Source organism: Carcharhinus amblyrhynchos, chromosome 3 (genome assembly GCF_965287045.1).
Source record: "Carcharhinus amblyrhynchos chromosome 3, sCarAmb.v2.hapA, whole genome shotgun sequence".
Taxonomy (NCBI): Eukaryota; Metazoa; Chordata; class Chondrichthyes; order Carcharhiniformes; family Carcharhinidae; genus Carcharhinus; species Carcharhinus amblyrhynchos.
This window is the reverse complement of record NC_137326.1, coordinates 45,483,440-45,508,603: the sequence shown is the minus strand read 5'-3', so window position 1 is coordinate 45,508,603 and position 25,164 is coordinate 45,483,440. Positions and strand designations below refer to the sequence as shown.

Here is a 25,164-nt window from a genome sequence, read left to right as displayed (position 1 = left end):
TATCCTCACATTTATGCCCCGGACGATCCCCATGACAAATTCACATGTGATATCACATCAGTGTGGTTTGAATATACGTCATGATGTCAATAACTGGCAGGGGAGGGGCCTTCATTATATTTAAATATATTAAGACAAATGCTCATCAAGTTCATGCCCAAGGGGTGATGAAACTCAGAAGTCACGATCTCACTAATGATGGGGAGAATGGGCATGAGATCACCCCTGATCTTTCAACTTGCCTTCTTCAGAGCTCAAGAGAGGTAGAAATGCAATGGATTTTATATTGGACAGTGAAGAGGGAGGAGGTAATGGGGAAGGTATCACACCTTCTGCAATTATGTGGGAAGGTGCAGTGGGAAAGAGATAAGGATTTGAGGGTGATGGAGAAGAGGACCAGGATACCACAAAGAGTCCCTTTGGAATGCTGACAGATGAGACCAGACAAAGATATGTTTGGTGGTAGCATCACGCTGGAGTTGGTGGAAATGGCAGAGGATGATCCTTTGAATAAGGAGGCTGGTGGGGTGAAAAGTGAGGACGAAGGGGACATGGGAAGGAGGGGAAAAGGTAAGGCCAGAGGTCAGACATGGTTGAGCAGCTTGTCAACCATAGTTGTGGGGGTGGGGCAACCTTGGCTGTGAAAAGTTGTTTCCATGTTTGTTTCATACACAAGCAACTCTACACCTCCATGTCTTCCTCCTCATGTTTAACTTTGATAAACATGCCCCAATAGTAGACACATCAACATTCTCAGTACACTATTACAATATTTCTGTGCACTATTAACTGAAGTCATTACTGTGCTGCAGAGTCTTCTGCTTTCTGAAACTCACTGCAAGGCCAAGCCCAACATGGGAAAATGTATTCGCTATTTGATTTCACTGTTCAGTGAACAAGTGAGTGACAGAAGTTCAAACGTAAATCAGCTTCATTCTTCACTTTTTGAATGTGCTTGTTGATTGATGTGTTTCATTCCTTTATTTCCATCTTGTTTTGTGACAACTGCTGAACTAAAGAAAATATGATACTTAGTGCTAACTGGGAGAGAAAAGAGCCTTGCATTTACAGAGCGCTTTTCACAACTACATGATATCTCAAAGCACTATAAAACCACTGAAGCGCTTTAGGAGTGTAGTTACTCTTACAATTTAGGAAACACGACAGCCATCCTGTGCGCAATAAACTCCCACAGACAGATAACCTGCTTTTGTGATGTTGGCTAAGGAATATATATTGGCCAGGACACCGCAGGGATAACTCCCCTGCTCTTTTTCAGAACACTACCTCAGTGAAAGGTGGCACCTCCAACAATGCAGCACTCCCTCTGTACCCCACTGGAATGTCAACCTTGATTTTTGTGCTCAGGCCCTGGAGCTGGGACTTGAATGACCTAGCCATGAATATGTGTGTATTAAAATGTTGACATTACACTCGACTCCACTAGTTTGAAGCAGAAGTTGGGATATAAGGCTGCAATAAATGTGATAGGAATTAAGTGTTAAATAATCAGATTGTTTTAATTAATCAGCCAAGAGTCTAAAAAATAAAAGTTTTTACAACCCAAAACAATGTTTTTCTCCAGTGATACAACTGCAACATCGTATATTTTAAATACCTGTAAATATTTTAATAATCTGAGGTAATAAGCTATAATAACAATATAATTTAGAATGGCAGGAGGTTGTTTGGCAGCATGCACTGCAAGAACAATTTGCTTTTCTCCTGTGCTGTGACAAAATGATGCCGCTTTTGTAACATTTAAATATGACAGTCTTGGTAGTTATTCAAAACATTGAAGCTGCTACTTGCTATTAATCAGACCATGAACATTTATTGCTTATCTAAATGAGACAAACAGACGCAGACAATGTTAATCTGGACAGATTTATTAGATTCTGCGCTGACATTTTAATCATTATAATCTCTCTAATGTTCTGCAAGGCAAATATCCAGAAAGTGAATGGTTACTTGGATAGTACTGTGATTTTTTTTTTGTTCTATATAATGGTGTTCATTGTGATGTAGGAGTAGGCCAATTAATTTTCTTGCTACCATTAGACCATGGCTTGAGATGCACCTCAACTCCATGTATTTGCCTTTGTTCCATCTCCGATACCCAAATATGATGTTAGTCTTGAAATATTCAATTGATCTAGGCGCCAGTCTTTCACAGAGAAATGTTTTTACTTCGTAAGCAATGACAACTGGAACTTATCATAGCAAAGTATGATGTATATAGCAGAGAAGGATGCTGCCCAGCCCATCTGTCCATACGAGCTCGTGTTCCTTATAGATTATGACACTTCAAGTGCTCCAGGAAGAATTGAGGCCCACGACATAGATATGTTTAAGGGGAAGCTGGATGAGTACATGATGGAATAAGGAATAAAAAGATAAGATGATAGGATTAGATGAAATGGGGCATGTAGAAGCCTGTAAGCATTGTATAGACCAGTTAAGCCAAATTATCTAACATTGTGCAGTAAATTCTACATAATTCTACGAGTTGGGAATTCCTCGGCAGAAGAAATCGTGTCCATCAGAAGATCCTGTGGAATCCCTTAATCATAACAACTTCCTCAAATATAATTTCCCAGCCTTCGAAATTCATGAAAGTACAAGCTATATTTATGTAGCCTGTCCCAATAATTAACGCTGTAAATCTTGATATCATTGTAGTTAAGTTGTGATGTATTCTCCCCTCCAATGCCAATTTAGCTTTCCTGTCATTTGGTGTCCAAAACCGAATGCAACAGTCCAGTTGTGGTCCATCCAAGGCTCTAAATAACTGAAGCCACACTGAATATCTTCAAATAGTTCAGAAAGTGGAAATTCACACCCTTCTCTTTGGTGAATACTGACGCAAACTGCTCATTTAATACTTCGCCCATTTCCTCGAGCTCGATGCACAAATTCCCTCCCTTGTCTTTGAGTGGGCCAACCCTCTCCCTGGCTACCCTCTTGCTCTTTACGTATGTGTAAAAAGCCTTAGGATTTTTCTTAATCCTGCTGGTCAATGCTTTTTCGTGACCCCTTTTAGCTCACTTTGCTCCTTGCTTAAGCTTCTTTCTACTTTCCTTGTATTCCACACTTGCTTCATGTGTTCCCAACCTTCTAGCTTTGACAAATGCTTCCTTTTTCTCTTTGACTAGCTCACAATATTTTTCATTATCCAAAGTTCCGAAAACTTGCCATACTTATCCTTCATCTTTATAGGAATGTGCCGGTCCTGAATTCCTATCAACTTACACCTGAAAGCCTTCCACAGGCTAGATGTTGATTTGCCCTCAACTGACCCCAATCTACATTCTTCAGTTCCTGCCTAATATTGTTGTAATGAGCCTTCCCCCAGTTTAGCAGCTTAACTTGAGGACTACACTTATCAGTATCTTAAAGCTTACTGAATTACTGAAGTGTTCCCAAACTGCTCCCATTCTGAAACATCGACCACCTGGCTGGGCTCAATACCAAGTCCAGTATGGCCCCTTCCCCAGTTGGACTATCTACATACTGTTTCAAGAAGCTCTCCTGGACGCTCCTTACAAATTCTGCCCTATCCGCGCCCCTAACACTAAGTGAGTCCTGGTCAACATAGGGGAAGTTAGAATCTTCCACCACAACAACCCTGTTACTTTTACAGTGGGCGGGATTTTACAACCTCGCTCAGATTTCCATTCTGGGAACCTCATCCGTCCTGGAATTGGGGTGGACGAGGTGGTAGGTTTTAGCCAGTGGCTGCATTCAATACAGCCCAGAACTGGTCTCCCATTGTCCAGTTTTTTTTGGACTGATTTAAACACTAAATAGGATGTCTACTTCCAGATGTTTTCTTACACTGTGAGTAATTTTCAAGTGAAAGGATTGCAATAGCAGGTTCTGTCTAAATAGCCTTAGATTATGTGTTTTGAATTTCTCCACAAATATTAAGGGATTCTGATCAGCGATGGCTAAGGTTTCTCCATATCCATTGTTGGCATATACTCCAAAGTGCTTTTTCCCCTTTTGTCTTCCTCTCCTGGCTTTTCCTTTCTGCTTTTTCTGCCTTTTCCAGCCTTTCTCTTTCCTCTCTGCTTGCCTGAAATTTTAGCTCAGTTTCTGCTGCTCCAGCTGTATCCTTGCTGTTTTCAACTCATGGTCTTTCTGGTCTCTGACCTTGGAAATCAATCTCTCTTTACACAAAGGACTAGCTTGCTGTCATTTGACCTTCCTTCACAAACCCCTAGTCACCAAACATGCTCATAACAAGTTTGTGATTCAATTTTTTTTATTTCAACAGTATACTTTATTCATAAAAAAACTCAAATAAACCATTGCAAAACAACATTTGCAATAATTACTAACAATGCAAAAAAATAGTCATTTTTACAGTACTACACATGACCCAGTGTTAAAAATGGTCTTTGAGGCTTGCTTCTCAGCTGGGATCCATTGTCCAAAGGGATTGAATTTAATGGATTGGTCTGCACTTACCTGAATAATTAGATTATTCTGCATATCTTTGAGTAGTTCAGGAGGTAGCAGTTCACACTCATTTAAGCTTATTGTCCTTGGTGAGCCAGGTCCACACAGCTTGACTCCACTCTGATAGCTTTGTAAATTGCAGGGTGTTGCTTATGCAACTGGTTTGTATTTTGAGACCTCTTGTTTTAGGTCACTTGGGTCTTTTTAAAATGTTTTCTGTGGTTTTAGCCTACTCCATGAGTAATTTAAAAAAACAGGTTCTAAGTTCTATAACAAAATGGATACGTTAATCCCTTTGGTCCGCCACAGCTCTGCATTTCTCACCATTAATGAAAAAGTATATAGCTTAATATATCTTCTGACTCATTTTGAACAGAATGGAACATCTATGGATAATATAAAAGCAAAATACTGTGGATGCTGGAATCTGAAACAAAAACAGAATCTATGAATAATACATTGAAAGTCTTGAACATGTTATGTGTTTTCTGTAAGTTAGGTGCATCAGCCATGCTAAATTCTCCCTCAGTGTACCCAAAATGAGCACCCAACTGTGGCGACTAGGGAATTTTCATAATAACTTCAAAACAGTGTTAATATAAGCTGACTTGTGACACTAATAAATAAGCTTTAAACTTTTACATTTATACTTAGTTCTTGTCACAGTGTATTTGTTATACTTAGTTGAAAGCATCTCTGGCTCACCTTGTACACAGTAAAAAGTCTCACAACACCAGGTTAAAGTCCAACGGGTTTATTTGTTGGCAAAAGCCACTAGCTTTTAGAGTGCTGCCCCTTCATCAGGTGCATTCCAACCATTATTTTGTAAATTGAGTTTGTGTCTTTATATGCCCTGTTTGTGAATAGAACTCCCACTCACCTGATGAAAGGGCAGCGCTCTGAAAGCTTGTGTCTTTTGCTACCAAATAAAACTGTTGGACTTTAACCTGGTGTTGTGAGACTTCTTACTGTGTTTACCCCAATCCAACGCTGGCATCTCCACATCATATCACCTTGTACACCACTGATCTCTCATAACGACACTGTTGAAGGAATATCCAAAATAATAATTGTAAGCTGAATTGGGAAAGAGTTATGGTTTTTTTCTGATAAATGACACAAACCTATCACCAGTTCAGTTGACAGATTGGCACAGAAGCAAACCACAGGATTAGATGTCCCCTTTACTAAACAGCAGGGTAGCTTGCGTGAACATTGATTCCACAAATCTCACACTGTTGCATCTCTCTCTCATACATATTTTATAAATTAATTTGCTACTTTCACCTCTCATTTAAACTGGGACTGACTGGATCATTTGACTGTATATTGTTTATTATATAAACAGATCCAATATTAACTTAATATGATAAAGTCGTGCAGTAACCTCAGCCTTAGACTAAAGTCCAGTCAAGCTCTGTCTTGCCTCCTCTTAATAAAAGCAAATCAACAGATTTGTGAGTCTGATCTGCAATGGAAGCTGTCAGAGGTATCAGCAGAGATGCCACCATGATGAGCGTCACTGTTGTTTTCATAAATGTAGCTACATGCCAGACGATGATGAATTGACCACTATGGTCTTAACAAACTCTCAACATGTATTGGAGACGGACTCCTCATGCACTTAGCCATCGCACACAAGGTTGCTGACAGACTGCTCCATGCACCTTCCATCAGCTTTCATTAATAGCCTGGCCCTCAGTCAGTATTCACATTCTCTGCAGCAGTTTTAGTATGCAATCTTTCCCTCTATTGAGCTGTCACTTATGCCATCCTAATACCCTTCTCCACTCCTTGACACATGTAGAGCATAAATTTGCACAGGGGTAGTTGAGTGATCCTGTTTGCTTTCACATCATAGCAAAATTCCAAATTGCAAAACCTGACCCAATTCCTCTGATAAAATGGTTGGTCTGAACGTCCTCCTCACAAACACAAAATTATCAATTAATTCAGGGGTGGCACAGTGGTTAGCACTGCTGCCTCATAGCGCAAGGACCCAGTTTTGATTCCTGGCTTGGGTTACTGTCTGTGTGGAGTCTGCACGTTCTCCCCATGTCTGTGTGGGTTTCCTCCGGGGGCTCCAGTTTCCTCCCACAATCTGAAAAATGTGCTGGTTAGGTGGATTTGCCATGCTAAATTCTCCCTCAGTGTACCCGAACAGGCATCAGAGTGTGGTGACTCAGGGATTTTCACAGTAACTTCATTGAAGTGTTATTATAAGCACACTTATGATTAATAAATAAGCTTTTAACTTTTATAGTTTTCAGGTAACAGAAGATTCTTAACGTTTATTTTGAGGCACCACATAGCCCAGACCATAGTGAAAAATGTTTTGTTATGCATGAATGTTTTGTAACTTTATTTAAAAGTGGCTCTATAATACAAGTAGAAAGGTTGATGAATGATACCAGTGCGATAATGATGTTATTGAACTCCTATCTGCATAGATAGTTAAATATAAAGTTCCTGCATTGTTGAATTCCTGCTAAACTCCCCTTACCATCCTCCCTGCAACCTCCTGCCCACAGTCCATCATGACAAGTTGAATGATTCTGGAGAAAAGCACTCAGTGCAGAGAATCAAATCATGCTCCACTTTCTGTTCACCATGCAGTTTCTTGACTCAGACTGCCTGGTTAAGAAGCCAAAATTAGTTCCCCTTGAGTCTGCATCACTTCTTTTGGTATTAACTTATGAAATGCAAGCCCTGGATTAGTATATGGATGGTACAGCTATTGAAGCTGTATTTTTAGCTTGGTCACAAACACATGTCTATCTCAATACTCAGAACCATCAAAAACAGTCAGCAGTTCATCAATACAATAGTTGATTATCCACTGTGCAGCAGAGTTGTGAGAAGCAGATTTGTGACAATCAATTCTGAAAGCATGAACTATGAGAAGAATGCAATGAAAAGTATGTTTCCATACAGGATTTAAAATAAATATTGGAGAATAAGTCATCTCAGGCACTAACACCTATCAGCTGGTTTCAATGCAGCATCAACCAAGGTATGAAAGCAGGTTGCTTGCACAACCTTTTGAATAGAAAATGAGAATTATTCTAAAAGAGTGATTGTGGACAGTATATGCAGTTGAATGACAGTAAAACTTGGAAACAATTGGGCTGCTCCTAACTGGTCTTGTACACCTTAAAATGGAACTCCAGTTCAGACCAATACCAATCAGTTATGAGGTTTATTATATTTTCCTTTTGGAATGAAGGGATTTCAGAAAATAAGAAAATACAATGAGGTTGAGAGTAGAAGCACAAACCCATTTATTTCAGGAATTCTACTCATAATGCAAAGCACATTTGGCTCAACTACTTTGATCTACCCTTTCAAAAACCCATATTTAATTTCTGTATAATATTGCAGCTAAACAGGTTGGAGGGAAAAACACTGTGCAGCTGAAATATTCTCAAAGAATTTGCATTTCTTGTCTATGCTACATTTGTTTCATTTTTATATCAGCTCTGTGAAACTGATACATTTTCACTGAAACCTTGATTGGTCAATTTGCGTCCTTGAAGAGGGAAATGCTTGTGAACTGAGTGAAAAAATGTTCCTTTTGTGCACTCAACTTATAGGACTTCAAGTAATTTCCATAAAATGCACATCTAATAAGCTTTACATACTTCAACCTCAATTTGCTAATCAATTACCATAATGGTAATTTCCACTTCACTGCTTATTTCCTTTGGTAAAATTCACGGTAATCTGAGTTGCATAGTTACAGACCTTTACAACGCTCAAAGGACTCAGTCTCTGTGGTCAAGGCTCACAAACTCCATTTTTTGCAACATGTATTTTACACCTCATCTTCTTTCACTGCCGAATTTGAAGCAGTGTCAGACAAAGCATTGAGTTAAAGGTTCTATAATTTCAATTTAACCACATCAACCATTTGAAAATTAATTTGTTAGTCCAAAAGATCTAAGGCTTCTTTTTTGTGCTATCCATTTTTATTTCGTGTAAAAGCCCAATGGCGCTTTTCTTTGTGCACAGTCCGTATGGATCTTTACAATATTGTCCGGCAAATGCCATTGCTACTGTGCCAATTAACCTGTAGAACTTAAAATATGGCCAAATTTTTGTATTACTTTTCCCACAGACTTTCAACAGTATTTTACTCAAGAACTCAGAGATCAAAGCAGGGCCCTGAATGTGGAATACAAAATCTTTGTGAACAGAGTAAAGAGCTGTGTATCTCTTTAGCTAAGTGAGCAGTGCAGACTCTGAACCAGGACATGTCAGTTTGCGTATTGAAGTCCATGTCAAATTAGGCACAGAAAGCAAAATAAAGTGTGGGGAAGAACAATGTTACTGAGAGTGAAAGTGAGATAGAAAGATATAGAAAGCAAAAAGATAAATAATTTTCTCATTTTTAAAAAAGTCTCCAGCTATATTTGAAAGCTACAGTAATGCAACTCCGCATTTGCATGTTTATTTACAATGCCAAAGGAGCTTTTTGGCAGGAATTAAGACTTAGTGGACTGTTAAAGTTGAATTACATTGGAATGAACTCTCTCTCACTTTTTTGGTGAGTTTAGTATTTATCCATTACCTAAACACAGCAATTTTACACCACTACCTTTATGTTAAGTCTCTCACCAAGATTCTGTCATTCCACAGCTTTTGGAGAACTGTAGTGACTCAGACAACAACTTCCCAAATTCTGCATTTGGCTGAACGTTTGCATGTGTGATTGACAGAAATTGCTGTCCAATTTATGCTTCACTAACTGAACACTGGTAGCCTCATTATTTTTGCAGGCAAATCAAAAAGAAAAAGCCAAAAACATAAGGAAAAAAGGTCGCACCCCTGAAAAATATTCCTTAAGATTATGGAATCAAAGACAAATTGAATGTTTATAGCGCAGAAGGAAGTCATTCAGCCCATCAAGTCTATGCTAGTTCTTTTTAAGAGCAACGTACCTCATCCCACATCTTGCCTACTCCCATCCTTTCCACATTGCAATCCAAGGTTTTTCTTCTTGAGTTTATTCAATTCTCTGATGAATTATCTCTGTTTACTATCATTATTTCTAATTTAATTTTCTCTCTGAAATTTCTATCTTCAGCTTGATTTTACTTGTGTTGTCAACCCAACATATGTCAAACATTCTCTTTATCTCCTTCATTTTAGTGTCTGTCTTACTTATTATCTCTATCTTCCAGGGAGCTCTGACTTTGTTTGTTCTGCTTTTCCTCATGGTGAAAATGTACCCTCGCCAGTACCTGAATCATCTACTGTTTAAAGGCAGTGCATTGTCCTTGCCAATTTTCCAATCCAATTTACCTGGGACAGATCCAATCTCAACACATTAAAATTGGCACATTTCTAATAAAGTATTTTTTATTTTAGATTGCTCCTTCTCCTTTTCCACAGCTAATCTAAACCTTTTAATGCCATGATTACCGTTCCCGTGCGCACTTGATCCACTTGACCCACATCATTTGGCAGAACCAGGCCCAGCAATTCTTTCTTCCTCATTGGCTGGAAATGTATTGATCAAGAAAGCTCTCCTAAATATATTTCAGAAACTCTTCTCCTTGTCTGACCATTGTACTATTATTATCCCTGTCTTTAGTAGGATACTTAAACTCCTTCATTATCATAGTGGCCCCTCGAATACACCTCAGTAATTTACTGTCAGCTCTAATGATTCTTAGCTCTGACCAAATGGATTCTGTCCTTGACCTATAACAAGCATCTTGGCTTGGACCTTCAGTGAGGCAGTCATCATCGGATGCTGCTTCAATCAAACTTTTGAAGAAGAGTGCAGCATCATGTTGAGCTTTAAATTCGTTGAGGTGGGGAATAAAAGTACAAAGCCAATTCTTTGCTAAGTCCAGCACATATAGCCTCAGAGAGGGGAAGGTCTCAGGGCATGGTGAATACACTGCGATGACTGGGGTTAAGAGAGATAGGGTCCAAGGCACAGGAAAGGGAGGAGGGCCCTTAATGGGCATTGATGTCAATGAGTTGTTGGAGCTTGCACCCCTTAACACCTGAAAGGAATAGAACAAGCTTTTAGTGAAGGCATGGATGAGACAAAAAATGAAACGAAACTAGGGATAAGGGCAGCCTCAGAATAGAGTGAGTTGGTGCTGCTGGAGAAGGATATCGCATATGGCTGTGCATGGCACTGAGTGTGGATCTCAGGGTGTGACGAGAACAGCAGTTTGAGGAACGTTGTATGCCCTTGAGATACTTGTAATCCTGGGTGGATTTGAAACACGAGGGATTGAACTTCAGCTGGAGATGGAGACAGTTGTTGAGGAAGAAAATATGGTTGTGAAAGCAAGTTTTGGTAAACACCAGCAGGTCATTCATCCAGCCCTTAACAATCTGGAGAGCAGAAGATCATAGAATCCCTACAGTACAGAAGGAGGCCTAGAGAGTCTGTACCAACCACAATCCCATCCAGGTCCTATTCCTGTAACACCATATTTACCCTGCTAATCCCCTTGACACTAGAGGCAATTTAGCATGACCTATGGGAGGAAACCGGAAACCCATGTAGACACAGGGAGAATGTGCAAACTCCAGACAGACAGTGATCTGAGGCCAGAATTGAACCAGGTCCCTGGCACTGAGAGGCAACAGTGCTAACCACTGTGCCACTATGACGATCTGGTCTTTTGACTCTCTAGCTCCATAGCATACTCTTCAATTGATACTATTACACCCCTGCTTTAATTTCCTTCCTTTATCTTCCCTACTTACCTGATACCTTGGAATGCTTGCTTTGGTGTTTGGCCTTCCTTGAGCCAGATATTTGTTATGGCCACACGTATTCCCATCTGACTGTCTGCACCTGCAGCCAACCTTACTTAGAGTGCTTTGTGAGTTTACACACGTGCTGTAAACCTGAATTAGATTCACTGATGTCTGGTTAATTAATTATACATTGATCCTAATTATGATAAATTATCCGATATACAATGAATAAAATATAATGAGAGAAAGTTTGCATTTTATCAAATTAGCTTCCTTCTAAATGTTGTACTAATTAATTGGTCTAGCTTATTTTATAGTTTGATTAAATTAAATGCTTACCTGTAGACTCACCCCATGGGTCTCCTTATGCTGTGTGATGCTATCCATCAGAACTTAAGTACATAAGAAATAGTAAATTGGCCTTTCAAACTTGCTGCACCATTCATGAAAATTATGTCTGAAATGAGTATGACCTTATCTCCACTTTCCTGTTGTTCTCCATAACCCTCGAGTCCTTTATGGATCAAAAATGGGCCCACTTCTGCCTTGAATTTATTCACATCCTATGGGTGGAACTAACCAAGTTGCCCATGAAGGCATCTGACCCTCTTGAACCACATTGTTCCATTCTCGGCCTTTCACTCTCTAACTGCCCTGCTTTGTTCAGCTCTTGCCGGGTGGAGCAGATGCCAGGACAAGATGAACAGATACTGGCCCTTGCAGCTTGAATCAGGTCATTCATCCTTTTCTGACACTGGACGCCAGTCTGCAGTGTCAGGCTGTGGTCACTGACTATTACGACCACTGTATCCTTGGCTACAGTGGAATCCTTGCTCCTGAATCAAATTCCATCTGGGTACAGGATGGACTTACTTTCCTCCAAGGCGCCCGGCACCCATCTGAACTCTCCCTCTCTAAACTGTGGGGCTGGTCTGTGTGGTCTGGTGCAATTGGTTGTGATTGCAAGGAGAACATTTTCATGCAGCTTCCCTTGTTTAACAGCACACAGCTGCAGCTACTTTGGGCAAGTCACATGCCTGGAGACTCCAAAACAGCATGTTTCACAGGGAGGCTTGTCCAGCGTCAGCAGAGCGTGCCAAAGAGACTGGTGTGGATCTCACTGAGAAATGTTTTGGGAGAATTCCGCCCTTTATCTTTCCTTTCCTGTTTCAGCAATTGAAGAAAATAATTTCTCTTCAGGGTAGTGGTGCTGGCCTCTACCATAACCAGCTTAAACCTCTTCTATTCAGGGCTGTGCCTGTTAAATTCCAGTCAACCATTTGGTAAAGGATGGAATGAAAATCAATGTTTATATTTATTTCTACAGTTCAATGCTCCAAGAATATACATCCAAACCCAGCAATCCCAATTTCAGTCTGTATCTATTTGTAGGGATTAAAGTGAATCACCACTTAATGCCTACCATCCGGATGTAGGTAAACATAATCAATATATATTAGCAGTGCCTGTATTGCCCTACCACAAATGATACAATGGTATAAATTTTAGGTAAAGCAATGGACCAAGCATAGTTATTTGTGAATATTACAGCAACTTCAAAAGAGTGGCAGATGTGAGGTTCAACTTCAAAATCTGTGGGTTGCCATTTGAGGTGTGTCACAGTGCTATTTGCTTTGTAAAATTGGTATCTCACTATCTGGCTCATTGAATGCATGAAGCTGCTGTATTTGCACAATAAATACTAATAAATTTTGCCATAGCTTTCTCTTGTCATTTTGAGCACAAGCACCATTTTAGTGATGCGATAAGTATTCATTGCTATCAAATGACCTCTTTGGTTCTGAAATTGAGCTTTTATAAATGTCAAGTCTCAATATTTCAGATTTTAATTGTGGAGATTTAAAACTGTAAATTGTAATATTTCCTTTCTATCGCTGGATTAAAAAGGAGGGAAAATCAATGTTTTATTTGCTCTCATTATTTCACTTTCATTATCTAATCTGCATTAAATTCACCCATTCTAATTTTCACTACCTTCTTCATCCTCGTGCTTGTAATTTCCCAATCCTTTGGTTCAGATACACATTTACCTACCCTGGTTATTCAGGTTCCAATTACCCTCTTTCATTGCAACATTATCAGCTTGCACAGCCAGAAACTTGGCATGCAAATATTTTAAAAAGCACATCAATGTGCAAGGGAAAATTGCCATTAGCTGCCTGCTGCAGCAAATTATGACCCATTCTTTGGTGATCCAAACTTTTTTTGTGCCTTTCACACAAGCCCTCACATCCATTTCTCCAGTCATTCTAGTGAACACAGGTACAGAAAGATGAGTTTAGATTTGAATTTATTTTACCAGCAACAAATCACTGCAGAGAAACTGATGTAATCAGGTCTCTCATTTATTAGTTCTCCCTCTCTCTTCCTTTCTCTTCCTACTAAGTGTTCTACAAAGCATTACAGTGACAAATTACAACTGGATGTTAGTTAGCCTCGGTTGGTAACGTTTAGGGCCTTCAGGGCAGTATTTCTGGAGCACAACACTGTTGGAGGTGCCATCTTTCAGATAAGACGATAAACTAAGGCCCCCTCGGGTCTTAGTAAAAGATGTCAAGGCAATATCTCAATGAGAAACAAGGAAAATAGCATCAGTGCCCTGGCCATTAACCTATCCCTCGACCAACATCACATAAACAGATTATCTGGTCCATATCACATTGCTGTCTGTGGGAGCTTGCTGTGCACACTAGCAGCTGTGTTTCCTAAATTAACACAATCATCAATGATTCTCTTTTGGCTGTACAGCACTTTGGGACATTTAGTGGTCATGTAAATGCAAGTCTTTCGTTTTGTCTCAAAGAGTAAACAAAAAAGTACAATTCTCGCGTTTTGAGGCTAAGTACCATGGTGGAGATAGGAATGTGGAGCATTTTCTGCTGTTGTGGCCAGCAGGAAAATATGCCAAATTTTCGGGCCACAATCTGATTCATAATGCATCCTGGTGTTTCAGGCCATATTCAGTGACAGGATGGCCTAGATGGCACATAACCAATGTCTTAGTTCTGGCACTTAGTCCATCATCTTATCCAGGTGCCATACTGAAAGGGCACCCATCATCACTGACCAGTGCTGAAGAAAGAAGGTGGACCTCATGAAAATGAAGGCAGATCTCCAGGAGCACTCTGAGGCTGGAAGGTGGACCTCCTGAGAATGAAGATAGGTTTCCAAGAACGGCCTGAGACTGGAAGATGGATGAACTCCCTGGGCATCTAGCCTGGAAGGTCCACCTGTAGACATTCTCCTGATCCAATGTTAAGCTTTACTTGTGACTAATAAATAAACTTTAAACTTTATGGTGGTCTCGGGTTGTGGATGGCCTCCATCCTGACCTCTAAAGGGCATTGTTCAGATGAGTCCCAACATTTGCATCTCACATTGTCCGTCCATGTATCACCCAAGTGTATTTTCCCACCAGGATCATGGCGAATCTGCCATGGGGCATCTGGCCTTCATCTGAATCCCATTAATGATGAAAATAAGGCTCATGCTGCCTCTGGTGGGTTTTACAATCTGCAGTAGTGGGCACCAGCAGAAGATCCCGCTGTAAATTCATACCAGGGTAGAACAGATTTCTCTCGCTATATTCTCCCTCCATGCCTGCCATTGATCACATCAGCAATTCCTGTCTATGACTTTTTGTTTTGCTAAAGTATCCTGAAATAATATTATTCTTTCTTCACACTTCAGATATGCATACTGATTTATTTCTTGAAGGGTTCAGTCTGACATGTGAAACAATTGAATTAATTTGGTGAACCATTACCTGTTTTTCAGAACTGAGATATACATGGATATTTAACCAATTTCCAACCTTCGTGGAGCAAGATAATCGTCGCTTTGTTTCTCAAAAAACTGGAAACTTATACATATCAAAAGTGGAGGTATCGGATGTTGGTTCCTACATCTGTGAAATAGAAAACACAGTAACGAATAAGAGAGTTCTGAGCCCACCTACCCCTTTAGTACTACGTACTGATGGTAAGCTTACTTCTCTTTATCTTAACCACCCCTTGTGGAGTGGAGAAATCTTGTATATAAAAATATTTGTATTTTTGTCTCTGTTGAACACCTGGGTGACGTGTGTTTTAGTGCATTGGATGAATAACATGCTTCGCATATAACTGCAACAAAATGTATTTTTGAGGTAAAATTATTTAAAAGGTATCACAAATTATGAACAGAATCACTAGGCATGTGAACTTATCTCTCTACTAACAGAATTTGCCATGAAAACTATTTTTTCCCCTTTCCTGCAGTTCCCAGCTGCCCCCAACCACTGCCCCTCCCCCACCCCCACAACCGTCCCCCTCCTAACTGCTCACAAGAAGAAGGAAAAATGAATAATGAATGGCAAGGTACCTCAGGTGAGCTGTGTGCAGCCAGCTCCTGTGTGCTGTAGTTAACATGGCCACTGGGGATGCAAACATGAATTGTTTAATCATTATCATATAATTTAAATATTAATTTCTTGTTCAGAATGAGCAAAGTCCAATATAGAAGCTCAAGGTGATCTAAATGCATCTGTTATATAATTTAGTCATGATTACTGAAAAATGATGACTGGTGTGAACCTTCCAGCAAAGTCATTCAGTGAAAGGAACTATCCAGGATTGAAAGAATTGTTAGTCATGATGCATTGTTGTGGTCTATGTGTGGTGGATAGCTGGGCTTTTAATTTATTTCATACGTGAGTGTTTGGGCTGCAAGGAAGACAATGAATTGGTGCTCTGTTTTAGTCCATGTTTGAGAAAACAGCCCTTTCAAAAGCAGACCCTGCTAGATTTTTTGTTCCCAGAATTTTCATTTATCGTAGTTTCTTTACAGATTTTGTTTTTATTCTGAAAGCAGTGCAAACGCAAGGAAGACAATTCTTAAACCAGTAGATCATTTATACCAACATTTTTCAAAAATCTTAACAGCAAACAGCCCTCTAATTGCATAATTTGTCTAAAGGAAAATCATTACGACCCCTTTGACCAGACATAGCATTACTTAAATGTTATGCCCCCAAAAAATCCACATTTGCAAAATAATTGTTTATTTCCCTATAAAGAAAAAGGCACCAACATTGTTGTAAGATATACAAGTATATAACATTAGCATCTGATTTGATTTTTAAAACTAGTCTATATTTTAATAGTATTTATTTCAAAAAAATCTAGGGGATGATTCTTCCAGCCTGCTGCGCTGCTTTTGTAGTGCAGTGGGCCGGGAGACTCGAGTGGAGGCTGTTTTGCTGGCTCCGTGCTGGGCGCCGTGGCCTCGGCACATCTTTGGCAGTCAGATTTCCGGCACTGTTAACTCCAGTGCGGAGCTACATTAGTTATTTCAATCCTGATTTGCATTCAATTTAAATAGTATTAGTGGGCACAGGATTGAATTTCCAGACCCGCTAATCTCCCCATAGTGTACAGTACTAGGGGGAATGCCCCCTGGGCATTGCCAGCCTGAGCCCCCAGCACTGCCCAAGTGGCAAAGTGCTGATGCCCAGGGCTTGGGGCCTAATGGGGCCTGATGGAGGTGGGGCCTCAAGGAGGGGTGATCTGTGGGGGTGGCTGGGTTCCCGCTGCCACTCTGCACCTTGGGCTAAGTGACAGAGGTAGGCCAGCAATTGGGTCTGGCCATCAGTATTGGGAGGTGGGGGGGAGGGGTGCGGGCAAGCCTACTGGGGGCTGCAGGGAAGGGAGGGTGGAGATTGAGGCTGCGGATGGGAGGGGGCAGGTTGAGGCTGACCTGGGCATGTTTGGGGGGCCAGCAATTGGGCTGTGAAGGGGACAGAGGGCAGGCGATGTGGGGGTCGTGAGGCTGGCCCATGATTGAGCTGGCCAGCTGGCTGGCAGACGGGGCAATTGCACGTATGCTGGTCTCGGCACTAACAGAGCGGCGTATGCACAGTGACCTCCTCAGCGCTGTGCTGCCGGCCTCTCCGGCAGGAACAGGCCCCATCCACTAATTTGTGGAGTGAATCACGCTAGTACACTCTACACTGCATAGAGTGTGGGAGATTCATTTTTAAACTCCCACTGAGGAAACCAGTGTGATTTACTCCAGTTTTTACTCAAATTCGACACTTAGAATTTTTTTGGGAGAATCCAACCTCAGGTGTACCACAATGGCAGGTTTCATCCAATACGCTTCACCCGCATTTATGTGAAACATTGAAGCCCCAGTGATAGAGCAGCATCTAAAAGGGAACCTCTGCTAGCATTGAGAGTTTCAAATGTTGCATTACTTACTGAGGGGGAGGGGGCATGGGCCTGAAGCTTTTTTCATACATAGATTTAATAAAGAGGCCCAACCACTCCTGTACAAAATAAATTAAACTATTCTAGCTTTTTCTCACCGATAAACTGAGGGTTGAACGTGATGTTGTCCTGACTTGATCCACATTTGGGAGACCGATGGAGAACAGTAAATGTTGGAAATGTTCAGCAGGTTTGCTTTTGTTTATGGAAACAGATATAGGGCATGTTTGTATCACCTCGTGAGCTGGGAACCTAGTATGTGACACTAAATCCAATTTGCGCATGGTGCTGTGGAGGGTTTGCTATGTTCCTGTCCCCTTTCCAGCGAGAAACCTATTAGCGTGAGATTAACTGGATTTCAGTATCATTAGTGAGTTCAGCACGCATGCTTCCTCCCTCCTGGGTGCTTCCAGTCTCTCTGCCGAGACGTCATGCCAAAACAAATCAGTACCAGGCTCAATGGCCACACTGGGGGGATCGGAGATCATTGAAGCCCCCAGACGGTCAAACAACCGACTGAGGAGTGCCCATTGGGCACACTGGCAATGCCAGTTGGGCACTAATGTGCTGGGGCAGTGCTAAAGGGGTGGGCTTGAGTCGGGGTAGGGCCTGAGTGGGGGTGTGAGAGGGGTTAGGGCAATGCAGCGGGGGTAATGTGGTGGTGAATCATGAAGGAGGCACCTCTACCGGCAGCCATGTTGTGGAGGGAACAGGGGAACTTGCCATTGATGAGGGTGGGGAGTGGGGATACCTGAAGTTTGTGGGGGAGGGAGGTGGTCTCCCAGTGCACAGAGAGATTGGGATGCCCTTGCAAAATGGCAAAATGGTTCATCAGCATGTGTGGCCCCCTCCTTCGATTCCAGATGCAGAGTGCACCCGAGAGACAGGTGTGGTTCACCCCAGTTTCTCACCATGCGATTGGGTGGAATTCTCCCATTTTGAGGCAAGTGGCATGCTGGGAGTGAGAACATGGAGCGTTTCCTGCTGTGATGGCCAGTGAGAAAAACGTGAAATCTTCTGGTTCTGACCTAATTATACATCCAGGTGTCTTATGCAGTATTCAGTGGTAGGGCAGGCCTGGATGGCAGGTAGTCCGCCATTTTGAAAAGGCACCCAACATCAGTGACCCACCATTGAAGAAAGAAGGTGAAGCTCCTGGAAATGAAGATCTCCTGGCGCACTCTGAGACCAAAAGATGGACCTCCTGATAAGGAAGATTGATTTCAAAGAGCATTCTGAGGCTGGAAGATGCCTCCCCATGAGGACACCAAATCTGCAAAGTGCACCTGCAGATGCCACCCCCACCCCTCTGACTCACTGTTGTGATGTCCAATGGTCCAGGTTTGCAGGGGACCTCCCTCCTAAACTCTGGAGGCATCCTCAGGCATTGATCACAAAGTCCAGATACCTGCTTCAAATGTGTTTCATGCTGGTATGTTTTCCAGCTGGCATCATGGAGAATCTGGCACGGGGTGGTGGGGATGGTCAAACCCACATTCACATCCAAATAGCGGGACGCAAAAGAGGATCATGCCAGTTTCTGACAGGTTCTCCAACCATTCATGGTGGACACCAGTGGAAGATCCTTCGGTGTAAAAGAACATTCACACCAGTGGAAAACTAATTTTTCGGCCTCCTGTCAATTTCTTTCTCATGTCCATCATCGAGTATGCCAGTGGATGCCTGCAAGAATTCTACCCAGTGTTTCAGCTCAATGAAATTTCGTGCTATTTGCCATGACCTTTCAAATCCTAATGTATGGTCATTGATCTGAAATCTTGGCCAGGATTCTTTTCCTCTTCGTCCTCCTCCACACATACAAACACACACACAAACCCCCACCCCCAGCATTTTCTGATTTTATTTCAGATTTTCAGTCATATTCTGATTTTGGGAAAGTATGTCTATATACAAGTCAACTGATTTTGGCATTCCGTTGAGTGACTAATTGCCTCAGTACATAGAAACCAGCATGAGAGGTCAAATTCACCGTGTTTTTGTGTGTAAAGTTAGTTTCTTTATCCTGATGGTATAAAAGCAGATGCACATTTTCTTAAGTTTCTGGTGGTGTTGAGATTAAAGAGCTGGGTTTGAATCCACCAAGCCAACAGCTTTTAGATTAATAAGGGATTAGCATATTAAAACTGGCTGAGCTTTACTCAAACTCCCAACCTTAAATGATGAATAAAATCACTGTTGTGTTTTTTAAAAATATCAATCTGCATGACCGACGTTATTCACAATTCAACACAATAATTTGTGTGTCAGAAATTATGGAATTCAAGGACTGGGAGACCAGAATTCTGAAGGAATCATTCAGATAAAGAAAAGAATGCCACGTAGTTAATCACATCACATGAGGCTCAGGGGCAATTTTTGAGAAGAGAAATAAGGAATACTGGGGTTTTGATAATTTAATCTGTTCCGATTTTCAGCGTTTCTTAAGAACCTTTACGTCTGCTTGAACACTTCATTCTCCCAACGTTGTTTCTGCCATTGCCATTTTAAAAAGTAATTGGTGCCTTTCATATATTTTTCGAGATAATACTAATGTATTTACACACATTCTGAAAAGAAAAGGTGAAACTGTTAACACAGTTTGGCATTTTACATGTCTTATAATCTTATGTCAATTTGTGAAATGGAAGTCATGAAAAAATGGAGGAACAGGACCAGGAAAGCTTAAAACAATTACAGACTGAATAAAGTCTTGTTAAATTGACTGTGTTCAAAGATGGGCTGCAATTATATACTTACATTGATATTTAATTGAATGATACAATCTGCTTCACATTTCAATTTCAAACTATTTTTAATAATTATTTGCAATATACTGAACAATTGAGGAGGCATCATTAAGCAATGAATATAACACTGGCATTGGTGCTCATAATTAATTATGCATAAAAGCTGCTATGCATGCTAGGACAAAATTAATGCTTAATAAGTGTTCAGGACTCAGTGAAGAATGAAGACGCTTTTCTTGTGTTTTAACAGGGGTAATGGGTGAATATGAACCAAAGATTGAAGTTCGCTTCCCAGAAAGAGTTTTTGCAGCTGAAGGATCAACACTGAAACTGGAATGCTTTGCACTGGGAAAGTAGGTTTTGGATTTTAATGAGAAGTTTGAAGTGTGCTGAATCTAATGACAATATTTATCATCAATGGTTTGCTCCGACTGATGACAATATCTTTTATTCACTAAATATCTGGCAAAGTGAAGACTGAGATTGTATTAATTGACCATATCAATGCAGTATCAGATTTATCACTTTTCAATATTTTAACAAAATGATGGGTTTTTTATTCTTCTCTGTGAAGCATAGAAAATATGTCAGGAGTTCTAATAGAGCACTAATTGATTCCTAATCTCACTTTAGGTCAAAATGGGGTACTTTCAGTTGCAGTTGTGGAGTAGAATGAATCCCATCTCATCCCACTCACTTTAAGTATACAGTAATATGATAACAAGTGGGTTGGGCAAGAAAGATGAAAAGAATACCAAGAAAGAGAAGCCTAAATCTGCTTCAGTGTATATCAATACATCAGTTGGAAGAGGAAAAATCACTCTTATAAATCATAGACATAATTAGAATTTAGTACGCAATATTTGATGCCATGGTACTGATACTTGAGTAAGAAGTCTCACACCAGGTTAAAGTCCAACCAGTTTATTTGATAGTAAACCCACAAGCTTTCGGGGTTTGCCCCTTCGTCAGGTAAGTGGAGAGACCAGAACTCTCCACTCACCTGATGAAGGGACAAACCCCAAAAGCTTGTGGGTTTACTATAAAATGAACTGGTTGGACTTTAACCTGGTGTTGTGAGACTTCTTACTGTGTTTACCCCAGTCCAACGCCTTCATCTCCACATCGCTGATACTTGACCCAAGTGTTAAAGTTATTTGTACAAGTTACTCCACAGAATCACCAAATATTTTTGGAATTGTGACGAGCAATCTATTAGTACAATAAAATTATAATCTTATCTATAAAACGTAGACTAATAAATCCTGAACCAAATGCAAGGGAGGAAGCACGCTACTCACTTTGTATTTGGTCAACAATGGATGACACAGCTTTGCACTGCCAGGGACCCAGGTTTGATTCCATCTTTGGTTACTGTCTGTGTGGAGTTTGCATTTTCTCCTCATGTCTGCGTGGATTCCTTCTGGATGCTTTGGTTTCCTCCACAGTCCAAGATGGGCCGGTTAGGTTGATTGGCCAGGCTAAATTGACCATAGTATCAGTGGGATTTGCAGGGTAAATGGGATTACGGGAATAGGGCCTGAGTGGGATTGTGATCAGTACAGACTCGATGGACTGAATGGCCTCCTTCTGTACTGTAGGGATTCTGTAACCTACTGCTGTCTGGTGTTTGTGTGGCTGGACTGGTTTGTGTGGCTATCCAGTTAGGAGGAATTTGCCTTTTAATTTCTCTAGTCATTGTTGTCCTCCATTTGCTACTCATTATTTATTTCTACCCATTCTATTTCAGTCCGATCCCTACTATTAGCTGGAGAAGAATTGGCAGTTCGTTTTCCGACAAGGTCAAAGTGAATAAAACGGATGGTGTTCTTGAAATCACGAATTTCCAGCAGACGGATGCGGGGACATATGAATGCACTGCAGAAAATTCAAGAGGAAAGAACACTGCACGAGGACAGTTGCTTTTTTATGGTAGGCTTCATAATTCAGTGGTATATTTACTAAACAACAACAATGTTCACCAGTGTTGTTAAAATACAATTCTGATTAAATCTTACCTTTACTTACAAACATATATCAATGTATACAATATTTGAGATGAAAAGTTTGTCTTGCAGAAAGGATCTAAGCAGAAATTGGTGACACATGCTTCAGCTCAAGAATGATTTATGATGATGCTAGGCATTGGATGTGCAAACACCTTCTCAAATAACCATTTAGTGCAATAAATGCAATTTGCAGATAACTCTAATTTAGTGTTCACACTGGCACAGAAAATGGGCTATTTGTAGTGGCAATGGTTATTGAAACTGTCAAGTTGGGAACATAATTTCAAAGACTTTGTCTTGCCACTTGTCTTTTTTTAACCAGCTAATACTCACAGTAGAAGCCTTTGCGCTGCTATTTTTCTTCATTCAGTGGAAATCAGTTTAAAAGAAATTGGGAGAAACATGTCTTTGTAAGTAGAATATTGGCCTCGTCTCTAATTTCTGCAGTTACGTTCCTTGCAGAGACTGAATGTAGTGCAAAGGAAACATTGGCCGGGAATTTCGGCTCCTAATTTTCCTGCGTGGGTTTGGTGGCAGGAGCGGAAAATCTCATGTGAGGCCCAAATTGGCATTTTATATAAAGTCCCAATGCGAATGTCCCCATCCCAACTAGTGCCATAACAGGAATTCCAGTGTTCCAACATCGGGAACACCATTATCATAAATTTAAGTGTCATTATGAGGCCTCTATGCCTGATCAACTCCCCTGTAAGATAACTTATTCAGATTGGCATGAGAGCAGAGTGGCATGAATTACGACTTATTTCCCATGTTGTACATCTTGCAAGCAGACCTCCCAGAGGAGCTCAAGTGAGTGAATTGCTCAAGAGGGAGAGGTGTCATGCCCAGGCACTGCTCCCAGAACTTTGTGGGAACTGCCCCCAGTACTTCATGGAAACTGCCCCCAGTACTTCATGGAAACTGTGCCCTGTCACTGCTCCCAGCATTGCCTCAGCACTTCCTTTGGAACTACCCCAGCACATGCCTGTGCACTGCCAGGCAGTGGCAGGGGTGTTGCATGGGAATTGAGGGGGTTTTCAAAGAAACTTTTGTGCGCTGGGGCAGCCTTTAAACATGGCACCCTTATCTCTAAAAAACAAAGTTGCTGGCAGGGCGTGCTTAGTCAGAGCCTCTCCCGTCCATATGATGTTGTGGGACATTTTCTCTACGCCTCGTAGAACATAGAACATAGAACATTACAGCGCAGAACAGGCCCTTCGGCCCACGATGTTGCACCGACCAGTTACAAAACAATGACCCTCTAACCTAAACCAATCCCTTTTCGTCCATAAACCTATCCACGGATCTCTTAAACGCCCCCAAACTAGGCACATTTACAACTGCAGCAGGCAGGGCATTCCAATCCCTCACCACCCTCTGGGTAAAGAACCTACCCCTAACATCCGTCCTATAACTACCACCCCTTAATTTAAAGCCATGCCCCCTCGTGCTAGATTTCTCCATCAGAGGAAAAAGGCTATTACTATCCACCCTATCTAAACCTCTAATCATCTTATATGTTTCAATAAGATCCCCTCTTAGCCGCCTTCTGTCCAGCGAAAACAACCCCAAATCCCTCAGCCTCTCCTCATAGGACCTCCCCTCCATACCAGGCAACACCCTGGTAAACCTCCTCTGCACCCTCTCCAAAGCCTCCACATCCTTCCTGTAATGTGGGGACCAGAACTGCACACAGTACTCCAAGTGCGGCCGCACCAGAGTTGTGTACAGTTGCAACATGACGCTGCGACTCCTAAATTCAATCCCCCTACCAATAAACGCCAAGACACCGTATGCCTTCTTAACAACCTTATCTACTTGACTCCCAACTTTCAGGGATCTATGTACACATACACCTAGATCCCTCTGCTCATCCACACTATTCAAAGTCCTCCCGTTAGCCCTATACTCGACACATCTGTTATTCCTACCAAAGTGAATTACCTCACACTTCTCCGCATTAAACTCCATCCGCCACCTCTCGGCCCAGCTCTGCAACCTAAGTCTTCCTGCAAACTATGACACCCTTCATCACTATCTACCACACCTCCGACTTTGGTGTCATCAGCAAATTTACTAATCCACCCAACTATACCCTCATCCAGATCATTAATAAAAATTACAAACAGCAGTGGCCCCAAAACAGATCCCTGAGGCACACCACTCGTAACCGAACTCCAAGATGAATATTCACCATCAACCACCACCCTCTGTCTCCTATCCGCTAGCCAATTCCTGATCCAATTCCCTAGATCACCCCCAATCCCATACATCTGCATTTTCTGCAGAAGCCTACCATGGTGAACCTTATCAAACGCCTTACTAAAATCCATATACACCACGTCCACTGCCTTACCCCCATCCACCTCTTTGGTCACTTTCTCAAAAAACTCAATAAGGTTAGTAAGGCACGACCTACCCGCCACAAAACCATGCTGACTATCTCCAATCAATTCATTACTCTCCAAATAACTATAAATCCTATCCCTAATAATTTTTTCTAAAACCTTGCCCACAACAGAAGTGAGACTCACCGGTCTATAATTCCCGGGGAAGTCTCTGTTCCCGTTCTTAAACAATGGGACAACATTCGCTAACCTCCAATCTTCCGGTACTATACCAGAGGCCAACGACGACCTGAAGATCAGAGCCAGAGGCTCAGCAATCACTTCTCTTGCCTCCCAGAGAATCCTGGGGTAAATCCCATCCGGACCAGGGGACTTATCTATTTTCAGACCCTCCAGAATATCTAGCACATCCTCCTTATCAACTGCAACACTGTCAATTCTACTCCCCTGCAACCCACTGTCCTCCTCAGCTATATCCATGTCCCCCTGCGTGAACACTGAAGAGAAATATTGGTTCAATGCCTCTCCAATCTCCTCCGGTTCCACACATAACTTCCCTCTGCTGTCTATAACTGGCCTTAATCTTGCCCTAACCAAC

The 25,164-nt window shown here is 41.4% G+C and overlaps 1 protein-coding gene across 7 annotated transcripts in view; it reads left to right on the top strand.

The window, feature by feature from the left end:
• The window catches only part of LOC145339265 (contactin-4-like), a 2,278,868-nt gene that overhangs the window by 1,681,732 nt on the left and 571,972 nt on the right, over nucleotides 1-25,164 (top strand). For all 7 annotated transcript variants that reach the window (XM_080183699.1, XM_080183724.1, XM_080183676.1 and 4 more), the window contains 3 exons: nucleotides 14,992-15,195; nucleotides 20,460-20,562; nucleotides 21,960-22,141. In XM_080183699.1, the coding sequence (XP_080039825.1) occupies nucleotides 14,992-15,195; nucleotides 20,460-20,562; nucleotides 21,960-22,141 (489 nt within the window). The remainder of the gene's footprint in view (nucleotides 1-14,991; nucleotides 15,196-20,459; nucleotides 20,563-21,959; nucleotides 22,142-25,164) is intronic.